The sequence below is a fragment of the Pipistrellus kuhlii genome, unplaced genomic scaffold (genome assembly GCF_014108245.1).
Source record: "Pipistrellus kuhlii isolate mPipKuh1 unplaced genomic scaffold, mPipKuh1.p scaffold_m20_p_29, whole genome shotgun sequence".
In the NCBI taxonomy this organism is placed as follows: Eukaryota; Metazoa; Chordata; class Mammalia; order Chiroptera; family Vespertilionidae; genus Pipistrellus; species Pipistrellus kuhlii.
Window position 1 is genome coordinate 5,522,170 of NW_023425528.1, and position 20,139 is coordinate 5,542,308.

Genomic DNA, 20,139 nt, shown 5'->3' on the forward strand with positions numbered 1-20,139 from the left:
CCTTTGTATTTCTGTGGAGTCAGTTGTTACTTCACCTCTTTTGTTTCTGATTTTGTTTATTTGTATTTTCTCTCTTTGTTTCTTAATGAGCCTGACTAGAGGTTCATTAATCTTGCTTATTTTTTCAAAGAACCAGCTCTTGGTTTTATTGTTTGTATTGTGTTTCTAGTCTCTATGTAATTTATTTCCACTCTGATCTTTATTATTTCCTTTCTTCTACTTATTCTAGGCTTTTCTTGTTGTTCTCTTTCCAATTCATTAAGTTGTAGGATTAGGTAGTTTACTAGAAGGGTTTCTTGTTTTTTGAGGTAGGCCTGTCATGCTATGAACTTCCCTTCATAGGACTGCTTTCACTGTGGCCCATATATTTGGGGTTGTTGTGTGTTCATTTTTATTTATTTCCTGATTTTTATTTATTTATTGTTTGATCTCTTTGATAATCCATTTATTGTTTAATCACATGTTATTTAGCCTCTGTGTTTGGATGTTTTTGAGTGTTTTATTGAAGTTGATTTCTAATTTCATACCATTGTGATCTGAGAAGCTATTTGGTATGATTTGAATATTTTTGAACTTGTAGAGACTTAGCTTGTGTCCTAACATGTGGTCTATCTTTGAAATGTCCCAGGTGCACTTGAGAAGAATATATATTTTGTAGCTTTGAGGTGAAATGTTCTAAAAATATCAATTAATACCACCTGATCTAGTGTGTTATTTAGGATAACTGTTTCCTTGTTGATTTTTCTGTCTAGCAGATCTATCCAGTGATGTCAGTGGCGTGTTAAAGTTCCCTACTATGCTTATATTGCTGTCAATCTCTCCCTTAAAATCCTCCAGAAGTTTTTTGTTGTTGTTGTTTGTTTGTTTGGGGGTGTTTTATTTAATATATTTGGGTGCTCCTATATTGGATACATACATGTTTATCAGAGTTATAGTCTCATGTATTAAAATGAATTAGGAAGAAAAGAAATAAAAAGAAAAGAAAACAATTAGAAAGGAAAATGAAAGAGAAAGCAGATAGACCTAAAATAAGAAAAAGAAAAAAGATGAGAAAGCAGGAGAAAAAGAGAGAAAGAAAAGAGGAAAAAAAATTGAATAGAAAAAGGAAAGAGGAAAATTAAACATGAACAAAACAACAGAGACTAGAATAATAACCAATCAATAAATCAGATAAAAAAAATAAATTGTAAAAGGAAAAAAAGTAACAAAAGAGATATAATTTTAAAAAATAAAAGAAAAAAGTAAAGTGGCAATTGCTTCAACAGAATTTAGTGCCCCATGGATCCTACTCTTCTGTTCTGTCTGCCAATTCTGAGCTTACTGTGAGGTATAATACTTAGATGCTAATCACTGTCCTGAATTGTTCTCCTTTGGCTTTTCGCAACCTGCTTGAAGTTCCAAGGGATCCACTGATCCACCATTTGTGTCTGTCTCCACAGGACTTGGTTGCAAGCAGGAGGGGCCAATTTGCCCTCTAAAGTAGGTTTGTTCGTATCATGGGCCCAGGCTTGGTCAGGAAACTTCATTCCCTGGGCTTCTCCTCTGCTTGCCTTTGCCTGCTGGCCAACTATCAATATTAATCACTCAAAGTCTATTTCTGAAAGGGTATAAGGTGGGGGAGGTGCTATTTAACTTTCATGGAATGTGGTGGGTGTGTTTCCTGTCCCAGAGCTACTCCTCTGCTAGTGGCCCAAAATACTACTCCACCCCTGGTTGGACAGAGATCCTTGTTTGGAAACCAGTGGAGTCTGCTGGAGACCTGGAGTTTTTATCAGCTTTTCCCTGCAGGGAAATTACTGGTCTGGTTCCCAGGATAGTAGGGCAGAAGGTCCTTCCCCAATCCAGTCACGGAGGACTCCAGAGACTGTTCAAACCCCTAGGTTTGGCCTCTGCTTTTGTTTCCTCAGAAAAGCTCAAAATAAAGGGTGTGGCATGCAGGGCTTCTGAGGTAGTACAGACTGTATAACCTAAAGTGAGATGTTTTTCTTTTCTTGACTTACAGCTACTGGGAGTGGCTAGCTCCTCTCAGGAAAATGACCATTTCAGTCTGGGGGCCTACAATCACATACTCATGGCTGCTGCTTTTCCATGTGTCCCTGCAATGCTTCCCATCTCAGCCTCTCCTTAGGCACCTTGAGCGCATGTCTCCCTCCCTGAACCAAAGCCTTGGTTTTAGTAGCTGCAAATGAAAACTCCTGTGCTCTGGGTTAAAAGAAAGACAAACACAAAATGAAACTGTGACTTTCTCTTTCACCAGCTCCACCAGCTCCATATTCTACCGCCTTTCATAGCTGGAAGTTACATGGGTCATGGGGAATGGCTCTGGTGCTCTAGGCTGTGAAGCCCAGTCTGGGTTCAGGGCCTCTATCTTCTGAAGGCACAGACCCTTCTGTAGTCCAGCATTACCTCCTGTCTCGGCATTCTGGCCTGCAGCTCCTGGAAGTTGGGTCAGCTCTTCTCACAACCTAACCCTTCCTATGGTCTCCAGGTGTTTTCTGTCCTTCCTTGATATAAGTCTCATCCTCAGCTGGACCTCAGTTGTTAATTCCAGTTGAATGATCTCCAATTTAGTTGTATTTCCAGTCTGGCCCTGGGATGAGATACATGACAAGTCTACCTATTTGGCCACCTTTTTTTCTCCTCCTCATGATCACTCTATTACATGCCATTTCACTTAAAGTTGCAGAACCTATCAATAACATCAAAAGAGGACTTAGTGTATATGCATATGTGTGAAAGAGAGAGTGTGTGTTTTCCCTTTTAGAGGAAACAGTGAGGAGAACAAAAAAAGCAATTAGAGTGACAGAAAGGATTTTGTGTATGTGTGTGGCTATGTTAAACCAGCTACAGTTTCATAATGCAACCTAAATCTTGAGAGCAATATACTATAGCTCCACTTCTGGGCTCAGAGATGGTTCTGGTTTTTATTACTTCCTAACATTGGTTTCCCCATGTGTGAAGGGAGATGGTAACAATACGTACTCATTGCCAAAACCGGTTTGGCTCAGTGGACTGTGGCCTGTGGACTGAAGGGTCCCAGGTTCGATTCCAGTCAAGGGCATGTACCTTGGTTGCGGGCACATCCTTAGTAGGGGGTGTGCAAGAGGCAGCTAATCAATGTTTCTCTCTCATCGATGTTTCTGACTCTCTGTCCCTCTCTCTTTTTCTCTGTAAAAAAATCAATAAAATAAATTTTTAAAAAAATGTACTCATAGCATGACCTTAGAGAGAACAGAGATAATAGAGATAAATATATGGTACTTAGCACAGAGCCTGTAAGCACAAGTCAGTAAATATCAGTTGCTAATGTTACTGATGCTGTCACAGTAAGTATTGAAATTATGCTTCTAAAATTGTCTGTCTATGCCACACTTCCAGCAGAGACATTCACATTATTATGCTCAGTGACTCCCAATCAGTGATGGCCTGATGTATGAAGCTTGAAACTGCTCCCACCAGAGACCACGGTCTGCTAAAGAATGAAGAAGTCCCCCTTTGAGAATAACTGATCCAAAGCAAAAATTGAGCTTCATACTGCTTTTCCAGTCTTGCTGAATCCAAATATTTAACCTTATTTACTTGCTTAATCTGATCCTTAAAATCATCTTTCACCCTAACAACTTTACAATGAGAGGTGAGCTATTACATGAACATCTGACTGCTGAAAGAAGAATCTTAATTTTAGACTGGAAATTTGCATTAATCTTTAATATTTCTTTACTATTCATGTTTTCATTTCCTAAGCATTACTTGCTATCCTATGGCAATCAGTGGTAGATTTCTTTTTAATTCTAGATTACCTGATACTTCCTTCCCATCCTCTGTATTGTTTAGTCTTACCTATGTTACTCTTCCCAGCAGGGACTTTGGCTCTTCAGTTCTTAAAGGATTTCCTAGGAGGAGAAATATATTTTTCTTTTATTCTAGTAATTCTGTGACATGGCAGATGAGCTGCCTTCTCTGGTCTCCAGAAGGGGGTGGACTGCCTTTTCTTAATAGCTTTCTGACTGCTCCAACAGCCTGAAGCTCTTGTCTGCCACCGCCTTTGCTTCAGTCTCTGCCAATGGCCTCCAGGGACCAATTTCTGAATCCTGCTGCTAACACTTTTCCAAACACCACAAAACTCAAGTTTGGGGATAAGTTTTCTCAATTAATCCTCAAGTACTGAATGCTCCTTTTCTTCCTTTATTATGTAATGTGATAGCAATGGCCTCTTTCACTAGCCTCCTGACAGGTCTTGCCTCCAACTTCATGGTCTCTCCTCCAGTCACCCCAGAACAGTCTCTCATAAATGCAAATCACGTCAAATAACTTCACTGCTGAAATCACTTCACTTACTTCTCATCATATACAGGAAATATCAAAACTCCTGGTCTTGAATTCTTTATATTGCTAGTGTCTAATATCATTGGGTTGTTGCTGCAAGTGCCAAACTGTATGGTTCAGTTTAATGACACTGTACAGTATTTCACAGGAGGGTGTTTTCTCTTGGTTCACAAGGCTTCCTAATAAAATAAAAGATGATATGCAATACCTAGGAGAAATATGTTAGGACTTAGATGAAGGATGAGTAACTGGGAGTGACAGTGGGGTCCTGAAAGGCATAGTGTCCATGACATGGCAAACATCCAGATCCTCAAAATATCTCATTATTACATGTGGTGCCAGGTAGTGCTTCCCAATATTATAGTCTTATCTGACTGGAATACTCATAAATGTTACATAGATGGGGGAGGGGGAGTCTGGTGATTCAGTAAAGCTAGAAATAGAAGATGCTGGGTTGTTCTTAAACAGGTTTCTTTACTATGGGACCTCTGAGATCTTTTAATATGCTCAAAGGGATATTGTAAGCATAGAATATGGACCTTTACCCAACTTTATTTGAAGCACAGAATTTTGTTTTCACAAAGCATCTTATGGACTACGAGTGCTCTGCAGAGCTGACTTTAGTAAATGCTAGTGTAGGCAATACAAAAGAATGCTTGACTGCACTCCCCACTGCCTGGGCCAGATGCCTTACATTGCTTCTGTAAATGGTGCTTTAGGGTAGTGATTAATTTGTCCATTTTAAAAGGTCATTGACCTTAAAAAAAAACAACACCTGGTTTCTAAAGTGAGAACTAACCAAGTAATAGCAGAACTCATTCTTAATTTATTTACAGAAAAGAGGAAGGCTGTGAGTGACATATGCTACTACAAAACCTGTCATTAACAATTGGGAGTCATGCAGAATATTTGAGTAAACATCTTCATTACAACTACTAATACATTTATTACACCATTGAGTAATTTGAAAATTTAAAAACCCATAGTATAGTAGCAAAGGAATAAGATAAATCTATCAAATCCATTGCAGAAGGAGTTCTTTTGTTGGGCTACATAATCTAAATTCAGATGAAGACTCAGATTCGGGCATTGACCCCTGAAAACAGAGGGATTTGTGTTTTGTCTTCTTCCCCAGGTGTTGGACTGAATTTTAGTGGGTTTTTCTAGCCCTCATTTTTTGTGGTTCTAGGTAAAATAGAGACCTAAGTTTAAATCCTTGCTTTGGAACTAAATAATGGTGTCCACTTGATAGCTCTGGGCCTCATTTCTATCTGTCAGGAAAGGAAGACATTCCCAGTTCCCTCTTGGTGGTACATATGGGAAACTCTACAAGACTTATGTAATGCGATTGGAATGGTCTATGAGCTGAATAATAGACTTGATAATAAACCTGTTCAGTAAAGTGGAAGAAGACATTTTGACAGGACAGAACATTGAGGTTCCCTCTGAAGACTGGATTATAGGAAGCATTCACCAGTAAGTGCTTTTAATACACAGAAAGTTGAAACTGAGCAGAGATAACCTTAAAACCCTAGATACTAGACTGACTTGACTGCAGAGCTCCTTGCCTGCTGAGATGAAACTCACAGGCTGCTCATTTTGTATTGACATAGTGGGGACACTTCTTTTGGGTCATGAAACATTTTGAGACTATGATAGAACCCATAGACTCTATACCCAGAAAAAAATTCTTGTATCCTCATACACTAAAAAATGTGTAACTCACTTTAGGATCTCTTTTGAATGTCATACTTATTTCTCACCAGCTCTCTGAGACTTTAGTGAACAATCACTTGCCTCTCATTGACTACATTTACATCTTAACAGAATTCATAATAGACTTAACAACATTTGAGCATCTATCCCTATTTGAATGTCTATTCTTCCTTTCCAGTGATAGAATTAGGAGGAGATAGAGAAGTCAAAACAAGCCATACCTCCCTTGCACTTATTGATCCCTTATCAAGCAGTAGACCTATTATCAAGTGCTGGACTGCAGGCTAGAGACAGGCAGACCATTAGAGTATGTTTGACAGGTGGTGGGGTCTGCGAAGGATATGGTCTTATGCTCTACAGCAGCAGTTCTCAACCTGTGGGTCTAAGGCCATAGGAAAACACAGATATTTACACTACAGTAGCAAAATTACAGTTATGAAGTAGCAACAAAAATAATTTTATGGTTGGGGGTCACCACAACATGAGGGACTGTAATTAAAGGGCTGAAGCATTAGAAAGGTTGAGAGCCACTGAGGTAGGGTCAGCTACTGACTGACAGCAGCTGAAACATTAAGGGAAGTGGGATGAAAAATAGCCCACAGATGAGTTCTGGATGAAGAGGGGAAGAAATGGGATTACACCAGGGTGTGAGCTTTCAGCACCCTCTTCCACTCTCTTCTGGCCAGCTGGACCAGCACATGACTGTTTCCTCTCACTCGGCACCTTCTTAGTTGGGACAGAGTGTTGTGTCTGTGGGTTGAGCTGCAGAGTGATCCGATAAATCTGCTGCAAGAATTTCCTGGCCTGAGACCCCCTGGGGGTTGGGCCAGAGGTGGGTGTAAGATCACTAGTCTTGCTAAAGGTGTGGGCCCACACATAGGCTCCTATTAAGATTCCAAGCAGGAAAATTCTCAACCTTGCTGGTCTCCTTTAACTCAGCTATCTGGCCTGACCTACCCCATCTCCCAAGCCAGGTAACCCATAGCACAGCCTGGGGGCACAGAAAAAATTATTACTTGGGATTGACTCCTTTGTGCCTCTTCCTTTCTTTTTTATTTACATTTCCCTTTTTTACGTGCCTCCCTGTCATCAGAATACACAACACCTTAGTAATTTCACCCCCGTCTGTCCCACTCTGATACTCAGCCTTCGGTCTGTATTATAGGATGCTTAGCAGTTTACTTTTTTTGATAAGAGCTTTATTGAGATACTAAAGGCCCATTGCATGGATTCGTGCATGGGTGAGGGTCTCTTTGAATGACCTGCAGGGATCAAGCCCCAGCTCACATTCCCCAGCTTTGCAGACCTGCCTGGCACCCCAGTGGCCTGGCACTGCCCCCTCACCTGCTCCACCTTCCTGCCTGCAGGTGATCAATAGGGGCCAGGGCCTCCGCCTGGCTCCCTTGGAGTCTGGAAATTGGGTGCCCGCCCCCCCATTGCCACTGGTCGCCATCTGTGGGCTATTAGCAGGGTAATTGGGGCCCTGCTCACACTTGCCTTGGCCTTGCTCCGCCTGCTCACCTGCTCCACAATTCTGCCCCGGTCCAGCTCTTGTCCATTGAGGTCTGCTCTTGTCCATTGGCAGCACCAGGTTCCTGACAACTGCCATTTTATGCACTTCCCCCTTGTGGTCAGTGCACATCATAGCGAGCGGTCGAACTCCTGGTTGAATGACCCCCAAGGGGACAATTTACATATTAGGCTTTTTTTTAATTTTAATTTTTATTTATTTTTTAACATTTTTTATTAAATTATTATTATATAGGATAATTCACATACTGTTTACCCTTTTAAGGTTTGTGTATATACACATTATTCAATAATCACCACTATCTAATTTGAGAATATTTCATCATCCCAAAAAGAATCCCTATACCCAATAGCAGTACTTCTCCATTCTTCTCTCACCACAGCTTCTGGCAACCATTGATCTACTTTCTGTCTATGGATTAGTGTATTTTGGACATTTAATATGGAATCATATAATATGTGGCTTTTTGTGTCTAGCTTCTTTCACTTGGCATAATGTTTTCAAAGGTTATCCATTATACATGAATAATATTACTTTTTATGGATGTATGTTTTATTTATCTATTCATCTGTTGATGGATACTTGGATTGTTTCCACCCTTCAATTATTGTGAATAATGCTGTTAATGAATATTCATGTACAGTTTCTATTTGAGTTTTTTTTAATCCTCTTGTGTGCATACCTAGCAGTGGAATATAGTAACTGTTTAATTTTTTGAGCAACATCCAAATTGTTTTCCAAAGCAATTATACTATTTTATATTTTTACATTTCCACTAGCAGTGTATGAAGGATCTAATTTCTCTGCATCATTGTCAACACTTGACATTATTGTTTTATTTATTAAAGCCATCCTAGTGGGTGTGAATCGGCATCTCACTGTAACTCTTTGTCTCCCACCCACAAGGTTTTGCTGTTTATTGAGGCACACTGTTCCAGTCTTTGGTACTCATTACTGAGAAGTTATTAAATATCTGGGAAAGGCAAAGCCCTTTTCTAACTAATGCTTGAACCTAGGACCATGTCAGGTATTTTGGCAGTGCAAAGAGGAAGATAATTTAGGGACAGGATGAACTTGCCACCTTTAGAAACTGCTGTAGAAGGAGCAGTCAGCTCTACCAATCAGCTGAGAACAAATACATAAAAGGGCTTCTTAGTGAACATGATGGCTCAAAAGTGATGCTTTCCTCATCACTCAGAATCTGGCAATATTTGATAAGTTCTACAGGGCAGTGAAAAACAGTCAGTTTGGGCTGCTATAACGAAAATACTATAGACCAAGTGGCTTAAACAATAAACATTGACTTTTCACAGATCTCAAGGCTGTGCCTGCAGATTTGGTGTCCAGTAAGAGCCCACTTATTGGTTTATAAACAGCCACCTTTATTCTGTGCTCTTACATGTCTAGAGCATAGATGGTCTCCCTCTTGCCTCTTCTTTAAAAAGACTAATCCCATCGGGGTTTTGTACGTAGCAGAGCAGCTCCCTCGCTGCGATCTATTGAAAGTCAGCCCTCGACACAAGGGTTTGTAAAAAATAAAAAATAAATAAAAAAGGAAAAAGATAAAAAGACTAATCCCATTAATGAGTGTTCTGCCATTATGTCCTAATCACATCTCAATAACCCCACCTCAAAGTACCATCACATTGGAGATTAGATTTTCAACATGAATTGGGGAAGGACACAAATATTTGGTCTATTGCAGGTACTCTATATATCTTTCCTAACCAGCCTGCTTTCTGCCTTCCATAAATACTGTCATTTATAGCAAATCATATGCCAATAACAGCATTTCTTAAGCATTAATTTGCATCCAGTACTATGCCACACACACCTTTGATCCTCACAACTACTTATGAGGTAGGTATTATTATCAGCCCACTTTTATAGGTGGGGACACTGAGGTTCAGAAATGTAAAGTGATCTGCTCAGCTAGTAAGTGGTAACTAATTAATATTGCAGTTGGAATTTGGATCCCAGTGGGCCACACTGAAGTCAGACCTTCCTTCTCACTAGGTCAGATCTTGGAGGCTGTATTTTCCATAAATTCCCATACATATGCTCTAAATTCTGGAAAGTTTCACACTCTGTGCCCTGTTGCTCTATAGCTTTATTCTGAATAAAGCAGCAAAGTTCCATGTTATAATTTAATTATCTAAAAAAGTAATCTGTTTTCAAGCATTGTCTTCTATTTGTACCTTAGTATAAAGTAGTTAATGATATTAGTCCTAAGTTTCCCTAGGACATCAATGTGATGGGTCACAGGAGAGTTACTTTTTTATGGCAGAGGAGAATCTGGAAACCATAGGTCTCTGCCCAAGTAAAGCAGATCTAGTTAAGTCAGAACTTTGAGAGGTCCAGGGCAAAAAGCAATGATAGTGGTTGGATTGCTGGAAGGAAGAAATATAAATGATAGGTATCATTGGTTCAGCTGATGTACTTATTTAAAGTAGTACCTTTACTTTTAGTGACCATCACAAAGAAAAACTCATCTGAACCCCCATGGCCTCAGAGGCTGAGCACTGTTCCATTTTGGAAGGGGACTAAAGATATCCATAGTTTGGGATGCAGTCATTCTGCAAGATGTGTCATATACTTGCTGTATGCTCTGACCTAACCTGACCAAGACTCAGTCCTCAGCTGTCCCTCCCTTCACTATAGGTGCTCTGCTCAGAGGAGCACAAGTGTTTTCCCACTAGCTTCCTTATTTGTCTGCTTTCTTTCCAGCTGGACCAAGGCCTAACAACCAGCTCAAATTTACACATTTTGAAACAATGTGTTTTAGAAAGCAATGTAATAGTCCCCACTTTCTCCAAAGGTGCTAAACAGCACTAGTAGGAGAGAACAATCTCACTGCAGTCAGACTGGGACCACAGAATCTATCCCAGGTAAGATACTAGTATAGTTACTATGACCAGCTTTATAGGACTGATTTTTCTATGGTTGGGAGATACCCATAATGGTCACCTAGGCCAGCCCCTGGTCTTTAAGTAGAAAATTTTTTTCAAACATAAACTCTCCAAATTTAATTTTTAAATGAAAAATGCAGCTGGAAATGCTCCACGAAGCCTAGTCGTTTGTGTTGTAGCATTTTCTTGAGGAACCCTAAAGCCAACTTTGCTTTGGACTGATTTTCTGTCGGTTTTCAGCCAGGAACAATGTGTTTTAAGGACAGTTGGTTAGAAGTTCAGCCACCTTGGAAAATCTGGGATAGAAGAGGGTAGAGTACAAGGTGGATTTTCTTTCTTCTGTAATTCCTTGCATTCTGTGTTGGCCTTCTAAAAATGCTAGGGGAGATTTGAGTCCTGCATCTCACTATTAGAAAAGTTTAAGCCCAATGAGACGAAGTGGCTTGTGTAAGGATATATCAGAGCTTGGGTTATAACTCAGTGATCCTGCCCCAAGTTTGTTTGTGTGGGGTTTTTTTTAATTCTTTAGTAAAATTTGTATATATTTAAGGTGTAAAACATGATTATTTGATATGAATATGCATATTGAAAAGATTACTACACTCGCCCTGGCTGATGTGACTCAGAGTGTTTGTCGTTGTCTCATGCACCAAAAGGTTGCCGGTTCAACTCCCAAACAGGGCACATGCCCAGAGGCAGGGTCAAAGGCTATTTTAAAGTATAAAAGCTATTTTTCTGAGTTGCCTCTCCTAATAAATAGCTATGTAATGTGGCCTAAACTTTTAGGACAGTAGAAGGGTGTGCAGGAGGCAGCCTATCAATGTTTCTCTCCCACATCAATGTTTCTCTCCCTCTTTCTCCCTTTACCTTCCTGTCTCTAAAAATTAATTTAAAAATCTTTTAAAAATTGCTACACTCAATCTAATTAACATCATCTATTCACATTGTCACTATTTATTTTGTGGTGAGAGCACCTGAAATCTATCCTAACTGCAACTTTGTACCCCTTGACAAACATCTCCCAATTTTTCCCACCCCCTGCCCATAGTAACCACTGTTCTATTATGTGCTTCTATGTATTCAACTTTCAAAAAATTTTACATATAAGTGAGATCATGCAGGTATTTTTTCTTTTCATATCTGGTTTGTTTTAATTAGCATAACATCCTTCAGGTTCATCCATATTGTTGCAAATGACAGGGCCTCTACCCACCCCCCCCCCCCCCCCCCACCCCCGCCTTGCAATCACCACACTATTATCCAGGTTCATGAGTTCTCTCTCTCTCTCTTTTGACCAACCCCTACAACATCCCCCTACCAGAGCTATCTGCCTGCTCTCTATCCTTAATTCTGCAGGACCTCTTTCTTTTTTTTTCCAACCTCACCTGAGGATATTTTCCCACTGATTTTTAGAGAATGGAAGAGAAGGAAGAAGAAAGAGAGAGAGAGAGAGAGAGAGAGAGAGAGAGAGAGAGAGAGAGAGAGAGAGAGAGAGAGAGAGAGAGAGAGAGAGAGAGAGAGAGAGAGAGAGAGAGAGAGAGAGAGAGATGTGAGAGAGACACAATACATTGATTTGTTGCCTCCCACATATGCACTCCACCCACCGGGGCCAGGACTGAACCTGCAACCCAAGTATGTGCTCTTGACCAGGAATTCAACCTGTAACCAGGCCAATGATCTAACCACTTATCAACACAGACCAGGGCTGCAGGGCCTCTTTTTTTTAAATCTTTATTGTTGAAAATATTGCATATGTCCCCCTTATCCCCCCATTGTCCTCTTCTAGTCTGCCTCCACCCCTGCCCTGGGCATTCACCACTATGCTGTCTTCGTCCATGGGTTATGCATACTGTATATGCATGCAAGTTCTTTGGTTAATCTCTTCCCACCCATCCACCCTTTCTCACCTTTCCTCTAAAATTCTGCAGTCTATTCTATGCTTCTATGTCTCTGGATCTATTTTGTTCATCAGTTTATTTTGATTATTAGATTCCACATATCAGTGAGATTTAGTGCTATTTACATCTTTTCTGGCTTATTTCACTTAGCACATTACTCTCTACGACCCTCCATACTATCTCAAAGGGTAAGAGATTCTTCTTTTTTACTGATGCATAGTATTCCATCGTGTAAGTATATGACAGCTTTTTTATCCATTCATCTACTGATGGGCACTTGGACTGTTTCCAGATCTTAGCTATTGTAAATTGTGCTGCTATGAACATAAGGATGTATACATTCTTTCTGATTAGTATTTTAGGTTTCTTAGGATATATTCCTAGATGTTGGATCACTGGGTCAAATGGCAGTGCCATATTGAATTTTTTGAGGAAACTTCATACTCTTTTATATAATTACTGCACCAGCCTACATTCCCTCCAGTAGTGTATTAGGGTTCCCATTTCCCCACATCCTTGCCAGCATTTGCCATTTGTTGGTTTGTTGATGATAGCCATTCTGATAGTTGTGAAATGATACCTCATTGTCATTTTAATTTACATCTCTCAGATGATTAGTGACTTTGAGCATTTTTTATATGTCTCTTGGCCATCTGTATGTCCACTTTGGAAAAGTATCTGTTTAGGTATTTGCCCATTTTTAACTGGATTGTTTCTCTTACTTTTTTTTTAAATATATTTTATTGATTTTGTACAGAGAGGAAGGGAGAGAGATAGAGAGTTAGAAACATCGATGTGAGAGAGTCATCGATCAGCTGCCTCCTGCACACCCCCTACTGGGGATATGCCCTCAACCAAGGTACATGCCCTTGATCGGAATCGAACCCGGGGCCCTTCAGTCCCCAAGCCGACACTCTATCCATTGAGCCAAACCGGTTTCGGCTGTTTCTCTTACTTTTGTTAAGTTGTATGGTTTCCCTATATATTTTGAATATTAAACCTTTACATCACCAAATATGTTCTCCCATACAGTGGGCTCCCTTTTTATTTTGTTAATGTTTCTTTCACTGTGCAGAAGCTTCCTATTTTAATGTAGTCCCATTTGTTTATTTTATTGATATAATTAGTTTCCTTTGCCCACAGGGCCTCTTTTTAAAGGATGAATAATATTCATATATGGGTCATAATTTCTTTATCCATTTATTCATCAATGGACACTTGTATCACATATATATCTTGGTTATTATGGAAAATGCTGCAGTAAACATGAGAGCACAGTTATTTTTCCAGGTACCAATTTTATTTCTTTTCTGCCCCTAGTTTTAACATAAGTAGCACACATTTTGAAGTACAAAAGCTATTTTTCTGAATTGCCTCTTCTAATAAATAACTATGTAACATGGCCTAAACTTTTGGGACATTAGTAGCTTCATTTTCATTATCCCCACCCCCCATCTCATTAGGGACAGTAGAAAATGAAATAAGAATAAATGGGAAGATGTTAGATTTATTGTGTAAAACTAGTATTAAACATTAAATAAGTGGTTTCTTTTTTTATTGTTCTATCTTCCTCTCTTTTGCTTTTCCCCCATCTCCTATTGAGTAGAGTAATTGACTCCAATGTCAGGTTACTGGGAAGACTACTGTAAGAAAGACTCTCAAGGCCATGCTTCCACTGGAAAACCTCCCCCTGAGGTTGCCTTGCCTTTGATCCCTTTATGAGGGCCTAATTTAAAACTCAATTCACATTCTTTTGATACAAAGTAATTGAAAACTGATTTTTCATTTGGTATTGCAAAGATTCACCAGCCCCTGTAAGAATAATGGCAAATATTATTTTGTAGGTCATCTAGATTTTTTTCATCAAAAAATACCTATATTTTATATAATTAGATCCCAGGAGACAAATCGTCCTGCTTCTTTCCTTTCCCCAGGGGATTTTATTCAGTCCTCTCTACTAGCTGTAGCTGTCTGCTTGTGTGTATTTGGAGCAGGAGCAGGACTCATAGACCAGACCAGAGGTCAATTAGTATGAGTAAAATTCTTTGAGTTAAGGCAGCTCCTTTTTAAGGCAAAATTAAGAAATTTCCTTTATAGACTGTAAGGAGTCATTAATAAAGTAGTTAACATCCAAGGGGTGAGTGACTCGGAAACTGAAGCTAGATAAATTTATATAGCAAAGTGTATAATTAAGTTACCAGAGTCACTGAAGCCAAAGAAAGTGCTATACCAGTTTTCTGGGTATTTTAGGCAAAAACATTCTAGAAGGAAAGACAGCCTTTATGTTCTATTGGTTTTTGTTTTTTAATTGAATGGTCCCTTCCTTGTTATGGGTTTGATATGATTGGCATCCACCTTGTTAGTGGCTAGAAGGGAAGATAATAGAATCAGTCAAACATCAGTTTAGATCATGTTATTACCACTTACAACTTGTATGACCTGGGGCAAGTCAATTAATTTCTTAAGCCTTAGTTTCCTCGTCGCAAAAATTATATAATAATAGTATCTAGATGACAATATTATTAGTAAGAGCCAATAAAATAATGTATAGAAAACCACTCACCATGGTGCCTGGAATGTTAATTAAAACTCTATAAGTGCTAGCTATTGAATTATTATTTTAATTACCCTTTATCATTTTTACCTCCATCCTGAGCATGATTCAATTTTATATAGTTTAAACAGTTGTATAATTTACCTATAATATGGACTCATTTTCATTATAATTTTGACTAATGGGAAAAGAAGGAGGTTCTAATTCTCAAAACCTTTTATTAATGAAACACAACTTCCCTGATTTATATTATTCCATATCCTGAAGCAGGCATTTTTCCAAGCTCTGCTTGTGTCTATTATTAATTTGTACATCAATGATTAATTTATCAGCCTAACCAATGGACACAGACGACAAGGGGTGAGGGCATGAGTGTGGGTTTGAGGGGTGTAATGGGGGGATAAGGACACATATGTAATACCTTAATCGATAAATAAATTAAAAAATGATTAGTTTAATCTGGGGGCTTGTTCGCTGTTTTTTGGTGTGTGTGTGTGTGTGTTTGCATGCACATGCACCATGCACCATGCACTTTGGGGAAGTTCAGTGAAAAGACTTTTGAGATCACTCACTTAGAGTCAACTCATCAATTGCATTGACTTTTTGCTACAATCCTACACTAGACTCTATGGAGAAAAGAGTTATATAAGGCACAGTTCCAGTCTTCAAAAATAATACATACACATGTATACATGTGCTGTTAGAAAGAAAAATGGAATTTAGAATCAGGAAATCAGATTTCCATTCCTTTTTTTCCATCACTCACTAGTTTGGTGACTTCAGATAAGACTTTCAACCTTGGAAACTTGTTGCCCTCAAATGAAAAATGAAGATAAAAATCTGCCTTATTAGATTGACAAGGTCATTATGAGGCTCTATTCTAATAATGTATGTGAAATCTCTTTGTAAATTGTTAGCTATATGACTGTAATTTACAAATATGAGTTATAGTTATATTCAAATGCCAAAATGTGTGCTTCAGACATCAGATGCCTTGAAAGATCCAGTTTGGGGCTGGAGCTATTAGGGAATGTTTCCTATAGGAAAAGGAACTTTTACTGAGCCTTCAAAATTAGATAGGACTTCAATAGGTGGAAAAGAGTGGAAGGGAGGGTGTAATCTTGGTGGAGAAATTACAAATAACCAAAGATTCTAGAGGCTAGAATAAGCATTCAAGCATATACCAAGTGATACAGTAAAATATGGGAGAGGATACAGTTACCAGGGTAATTATAATAGACTAGAGGCCCAGTGCACAAATTTGTGCACATTGAATAGAAATTAATTAGAAGAAATATTTTAATATTGCTATTCGCCCTTTATTAAGTTTCAACCAATGGACAATGACAGATGGAAACACATGTGTGTGATTAGCGCCAGCAAGAGCTTTATATATATATATAACCTTGCTTAATTAGACCCGTTTTCTGATTTAGCTAAACATTTTACAGCCCAGTAAAGCACCCCAACTTCTCTTTCAGATAATTGTGAGCATCACAGCAGTAGATATCAGCACAAAGTATATTATTATTGTAGATCACACAGGGAGAACAAAGGGTAAAATATTTAACTGCAGCAGTGTTTGAATATATTCTGTTCAGTGAGAAAACCTGAAGTCATTTTCAAGATCCACCATTTCTTACTTCTTTTCAGTCTGGTCAAGTTTTTAAGCTTTCTAAATATCCATTTTCCAGCTAATGAAAAGAAAACAGGATTCCACTGAGGCTCCTATATACTACTCCAGGACTTCTGTGAGGATCAAATGATAGGAGGCACAGGAACATGCTTCACAGATATTTGGTTGAAGTGTCAATGTTTCCACCTGGCTATAAAGCAAGTCATGTTCCTGGGCTGAAGATAACTGCAAGGAGACTAGTCGTCGCTAGGGAAAGGAAGTCAGGCATTGCTATGTAAAGTCATTACCCTGCGACCACAGAGACCATTTTGAGGCTGGGCTGAGCTGTGGGCTGCAGGCTGCATTTTACGCCATGGGGTCTTGGCAGCATTGGCTATGATTTGGTGGGGTGTCACTCCAGGGTGGTGGCGGGGCCTGTGGCCCTTGGGGGAAGCCAAGTGTTGCTTTGTGGGTTCCAGGTCTGAGGTGCCATTTATCTGTAAATGGCCTGTGCACATCACGGCAGCTCCTGAGTTGAGCATCTGCCCTCTGGTGGTCAGTGCGCATCATAGCAACCAGTTGGATGGTTGGACATTTAGCATATTAGCCTTTTTTATATACACTGAGTGGCCAGATTATTATGATCTCTGAATGCATAGTAATCTGGCCACTCATTGTATGTTCTATATAATAAAAGGCTAATATGCAAATTGTCCCCTCGACCAGTAGTTTGACCAGCAGGCAGGCCGGCCAACCTCCCATGTCCCCTCCCCCTAGCCAGGCTGGCCAGACCCCACCCATGCATGAATTCATGCAATATATATATATATATATATATATATATATATATTTTTTTTTTTTTTTTGAATGGCCAGATTATTATGGATTCAGAGATCATAATAATCTGGCCACTCAATATATATAGGTTTTTCTTCTGACAGGACTCCCTCCTTCTAGGCAAGTTAATACCTTATTTTTATAGATCTATTAGCTCCATCAATGCAAGATCCTCGTCCTTCTGGTCTCTCTCTAACTCCTATCACAGAGAGCAGTTGTTCAATAAATGCTCAGCAAATGAGAAAAAATGATGATGGTCATGTCAGTTGCTATTCTTGTCTGGCTGCTTTAATATAAGCATATCTCAGAGATACCATGGGATTTGTTCCAGCCCACTTTAATAAAGCAAGTATCACAATAAAGCAAGCTGTAATATTTTTGTGGGTGGAGGCTCATGCCTTCAATTTATATATATAAAAACACACTTATGGAGTGTATTAAAGTGAAGCACAATAAAGCGAGGCATGTCTGTATTTTTTCATCAGCAGCCACTGAATTAAGGACTATCTTTTAACTCCCTCAGTATGGTACAGCCCCATCTACTGTTGGGATTTATGAAATTTTTGCAATGATGCCAATATTTGGTATGTTTGTTTTTTCTCCACCCTGTCCCAGAAGACTCCTTACTCCCAGCGAACAATAAGGTAACCAGCAAGTCATGTGAGTACAATGGGACCACTTACCAACATGGTGAGCTGTTCATGGCTGAAGGACTCTTTCAGAACCGGCAACCCAATCAGTGCACCCAGTGCAGCTGTTCAGTAAGTCCCTGCATCTTAATGTTCCTGCTAGTCCCTAACCAAATAAGAAAGCTTCCTCTGTACTAATACGTTTAGTTTGAGCTTGCATTGTAGGGTGTTTGAATGGAAGATGAATTTCATTTAAATCATAGCATTCCTGTCAATCGAGACTCCCTGATTTCATCCACCCTGAATAACTGTTGAAGAGGTCAGACCCAGTCATATTCTGGTCTTAAAGCTTTGGTACTGCTTAATGGACAGTGATGAATTGATGGTCTTGATATGTACTTTAAAAAAACACACAGTAGTTACACAATTAAAGCCTTCATTTGAAGCTGTAGGGTTAAATACTATGGGTAGAAAAGTCACTGGCAACATCTAGGGCCATTCAGTGAAATTCATAAGAAAATAGGCAGTCTCTTAGTTTCATCTCTGAAGTATTCCATTAACCAGTTCATCCCTGGTTCCCTGCAATGAGAACTCTCTTGACAAAGCATGATTAAACCTATGACATTACTTGTCAAAAGAATGTATATACTTAAGCAATGAAGTATACTGATTATATCTTCATCTAATTGTGCAGTCCAGAGGATGAAACAGAACCAGAAAATGGAGTTAAATGAGTATTTAAACTGAAGTGTTAGGGAATGAAGTTAAATGTAGAAACAACTGTTTTCCCTCTAAAGGGAATTTAATGCTGGATTTCCAAGAGTGATTATAATTCACAAACATGAGTTACAGTAATTTTCAAGTTTGAGATTGTATGCTTCAGATATCAGATGCCTTGAAAGATCCAGATCCATAGGGGTTTTTAGTAAAAATATAGTATCTCAGTAGTTTGGAATAATTTGATTTGGCCGTGCCTTCCTAGCCTTTCAGAAATCTTTCTAGCCCCAGAATTATATGCTTCTAAGAACTAAGAACAAGGCTTAAGAAATAATGTTTGGAACATAGAACTTTAGTGAATGGAGATTGTGCAAAAAACAGATATAACAGCATGTAAATTTGATCCTCTCCTTTGCCTTGTGCTGGACTGAGCTGTCAATTCAGAACATTTGTATAGTTTTGTATTACCCCAGAGAGCTTGTATCCTGGGTTTGGAAGAGAGACTAGTGAGAGTTACAAAAGGTGGCTATTATGCAAATCCACATTCCCTGAATCTCCAACATCCAGCTGAGGTATGATGAGGACCAAGGGATACAATGAACAGAGGACAGAGGAACAAGACTGTATTTGGTGATTTGGAGGCCTATGGCAGTTCTTCCACAGACCACTTTGTGACGTCTTAGACCAGGATGCACAATGAGGATTGATAATTCTTCTGTGTCTTAATCTCTGGTGTGGTAAAATAGTAAATAGAACAAAATAATACCTAGTAAATTTTAGGAAGTACCTAGAACTGTCTGTGGGAGACCAGTGGGGAAGAACATGCCATGTTTTGAGCCTCTTATCATCCCCGGTACCTCTTTAAGCCACCTTGTGACCTTAATTCTATTTCTTCTTGGCAGGAGGGAAATGTGTACTGTGGTCTCAAGACTTGCCCCAAATTAAGCTGTGCATTCCCTATCTCTGTTCCAGATTCCTGCTGCCGAGTATGCAGAGGTAGGTATCCCATTCATATCTCAAGACCCAATGTGCTGCCAATATGAGTAGAAAGAGTTAGAAGAGAGGAAAATATCTGCCCAGTGTCCTAGGGAAAGTGAATTTTCTGTTGTAGCTTTAGTTTGTAGGGATGTTTTCCTACAGAAAAGGGAAAAAAATAAAAGCACTGATTTTAAGGGCCTCCAGTTGACAGAAACCACAGGAGTGTGGCAAGAGAGGCAGGGTGGGAATCATCTAGTGTGAAAGTGCATGTCTTATTCTCTCTTTCCTTAATCCCTTCTAGTTTGGGATTCCCATATTATTGTATTGTAAAACACAGGCTATTTCCATGCACAGCCTTAAAAGACAGAATGGGCCTTGCAAAGCATTGACATGACCATTTTGAAGACTGTGCAGGGCAAATTTATGTCC

The 20,139-nt window shown here is 39.3% G+C and overlaps 1 protein-coding gene across 5 annotated transcripts in view; it reads left to right on the forward strand.

Annotated features, from left to right (window-relative positions):
• CHRDL1 (chordin like 1) overlaps positions 1-20,139 on the forward strand; it is a 183,275-nt gene that overhangs the window by 109,129 nt on the left and 54,007 nt on the right. For 3 of the 5 annotated variants that reach the window (XM_036454463.2, XM_036454461.2, XM_036454465.2), the window contains exons 5-6: positions 18,002-18,147; positions 19,635-19,728. In XM_036454463.2, the coding sequence (XP_036310356.1) occupies positions 18,002-18,147; positions 19,635-19,728 (240 nt within the window). The remainder of the gene's footprint in view (positions 1-18,001; positions 18,148-19,634; positions 19,729-20,139) is intronic. The other 2 variants (XM_036454464.2, XM_036454462.2) reach the window with 1 other exon arrangement.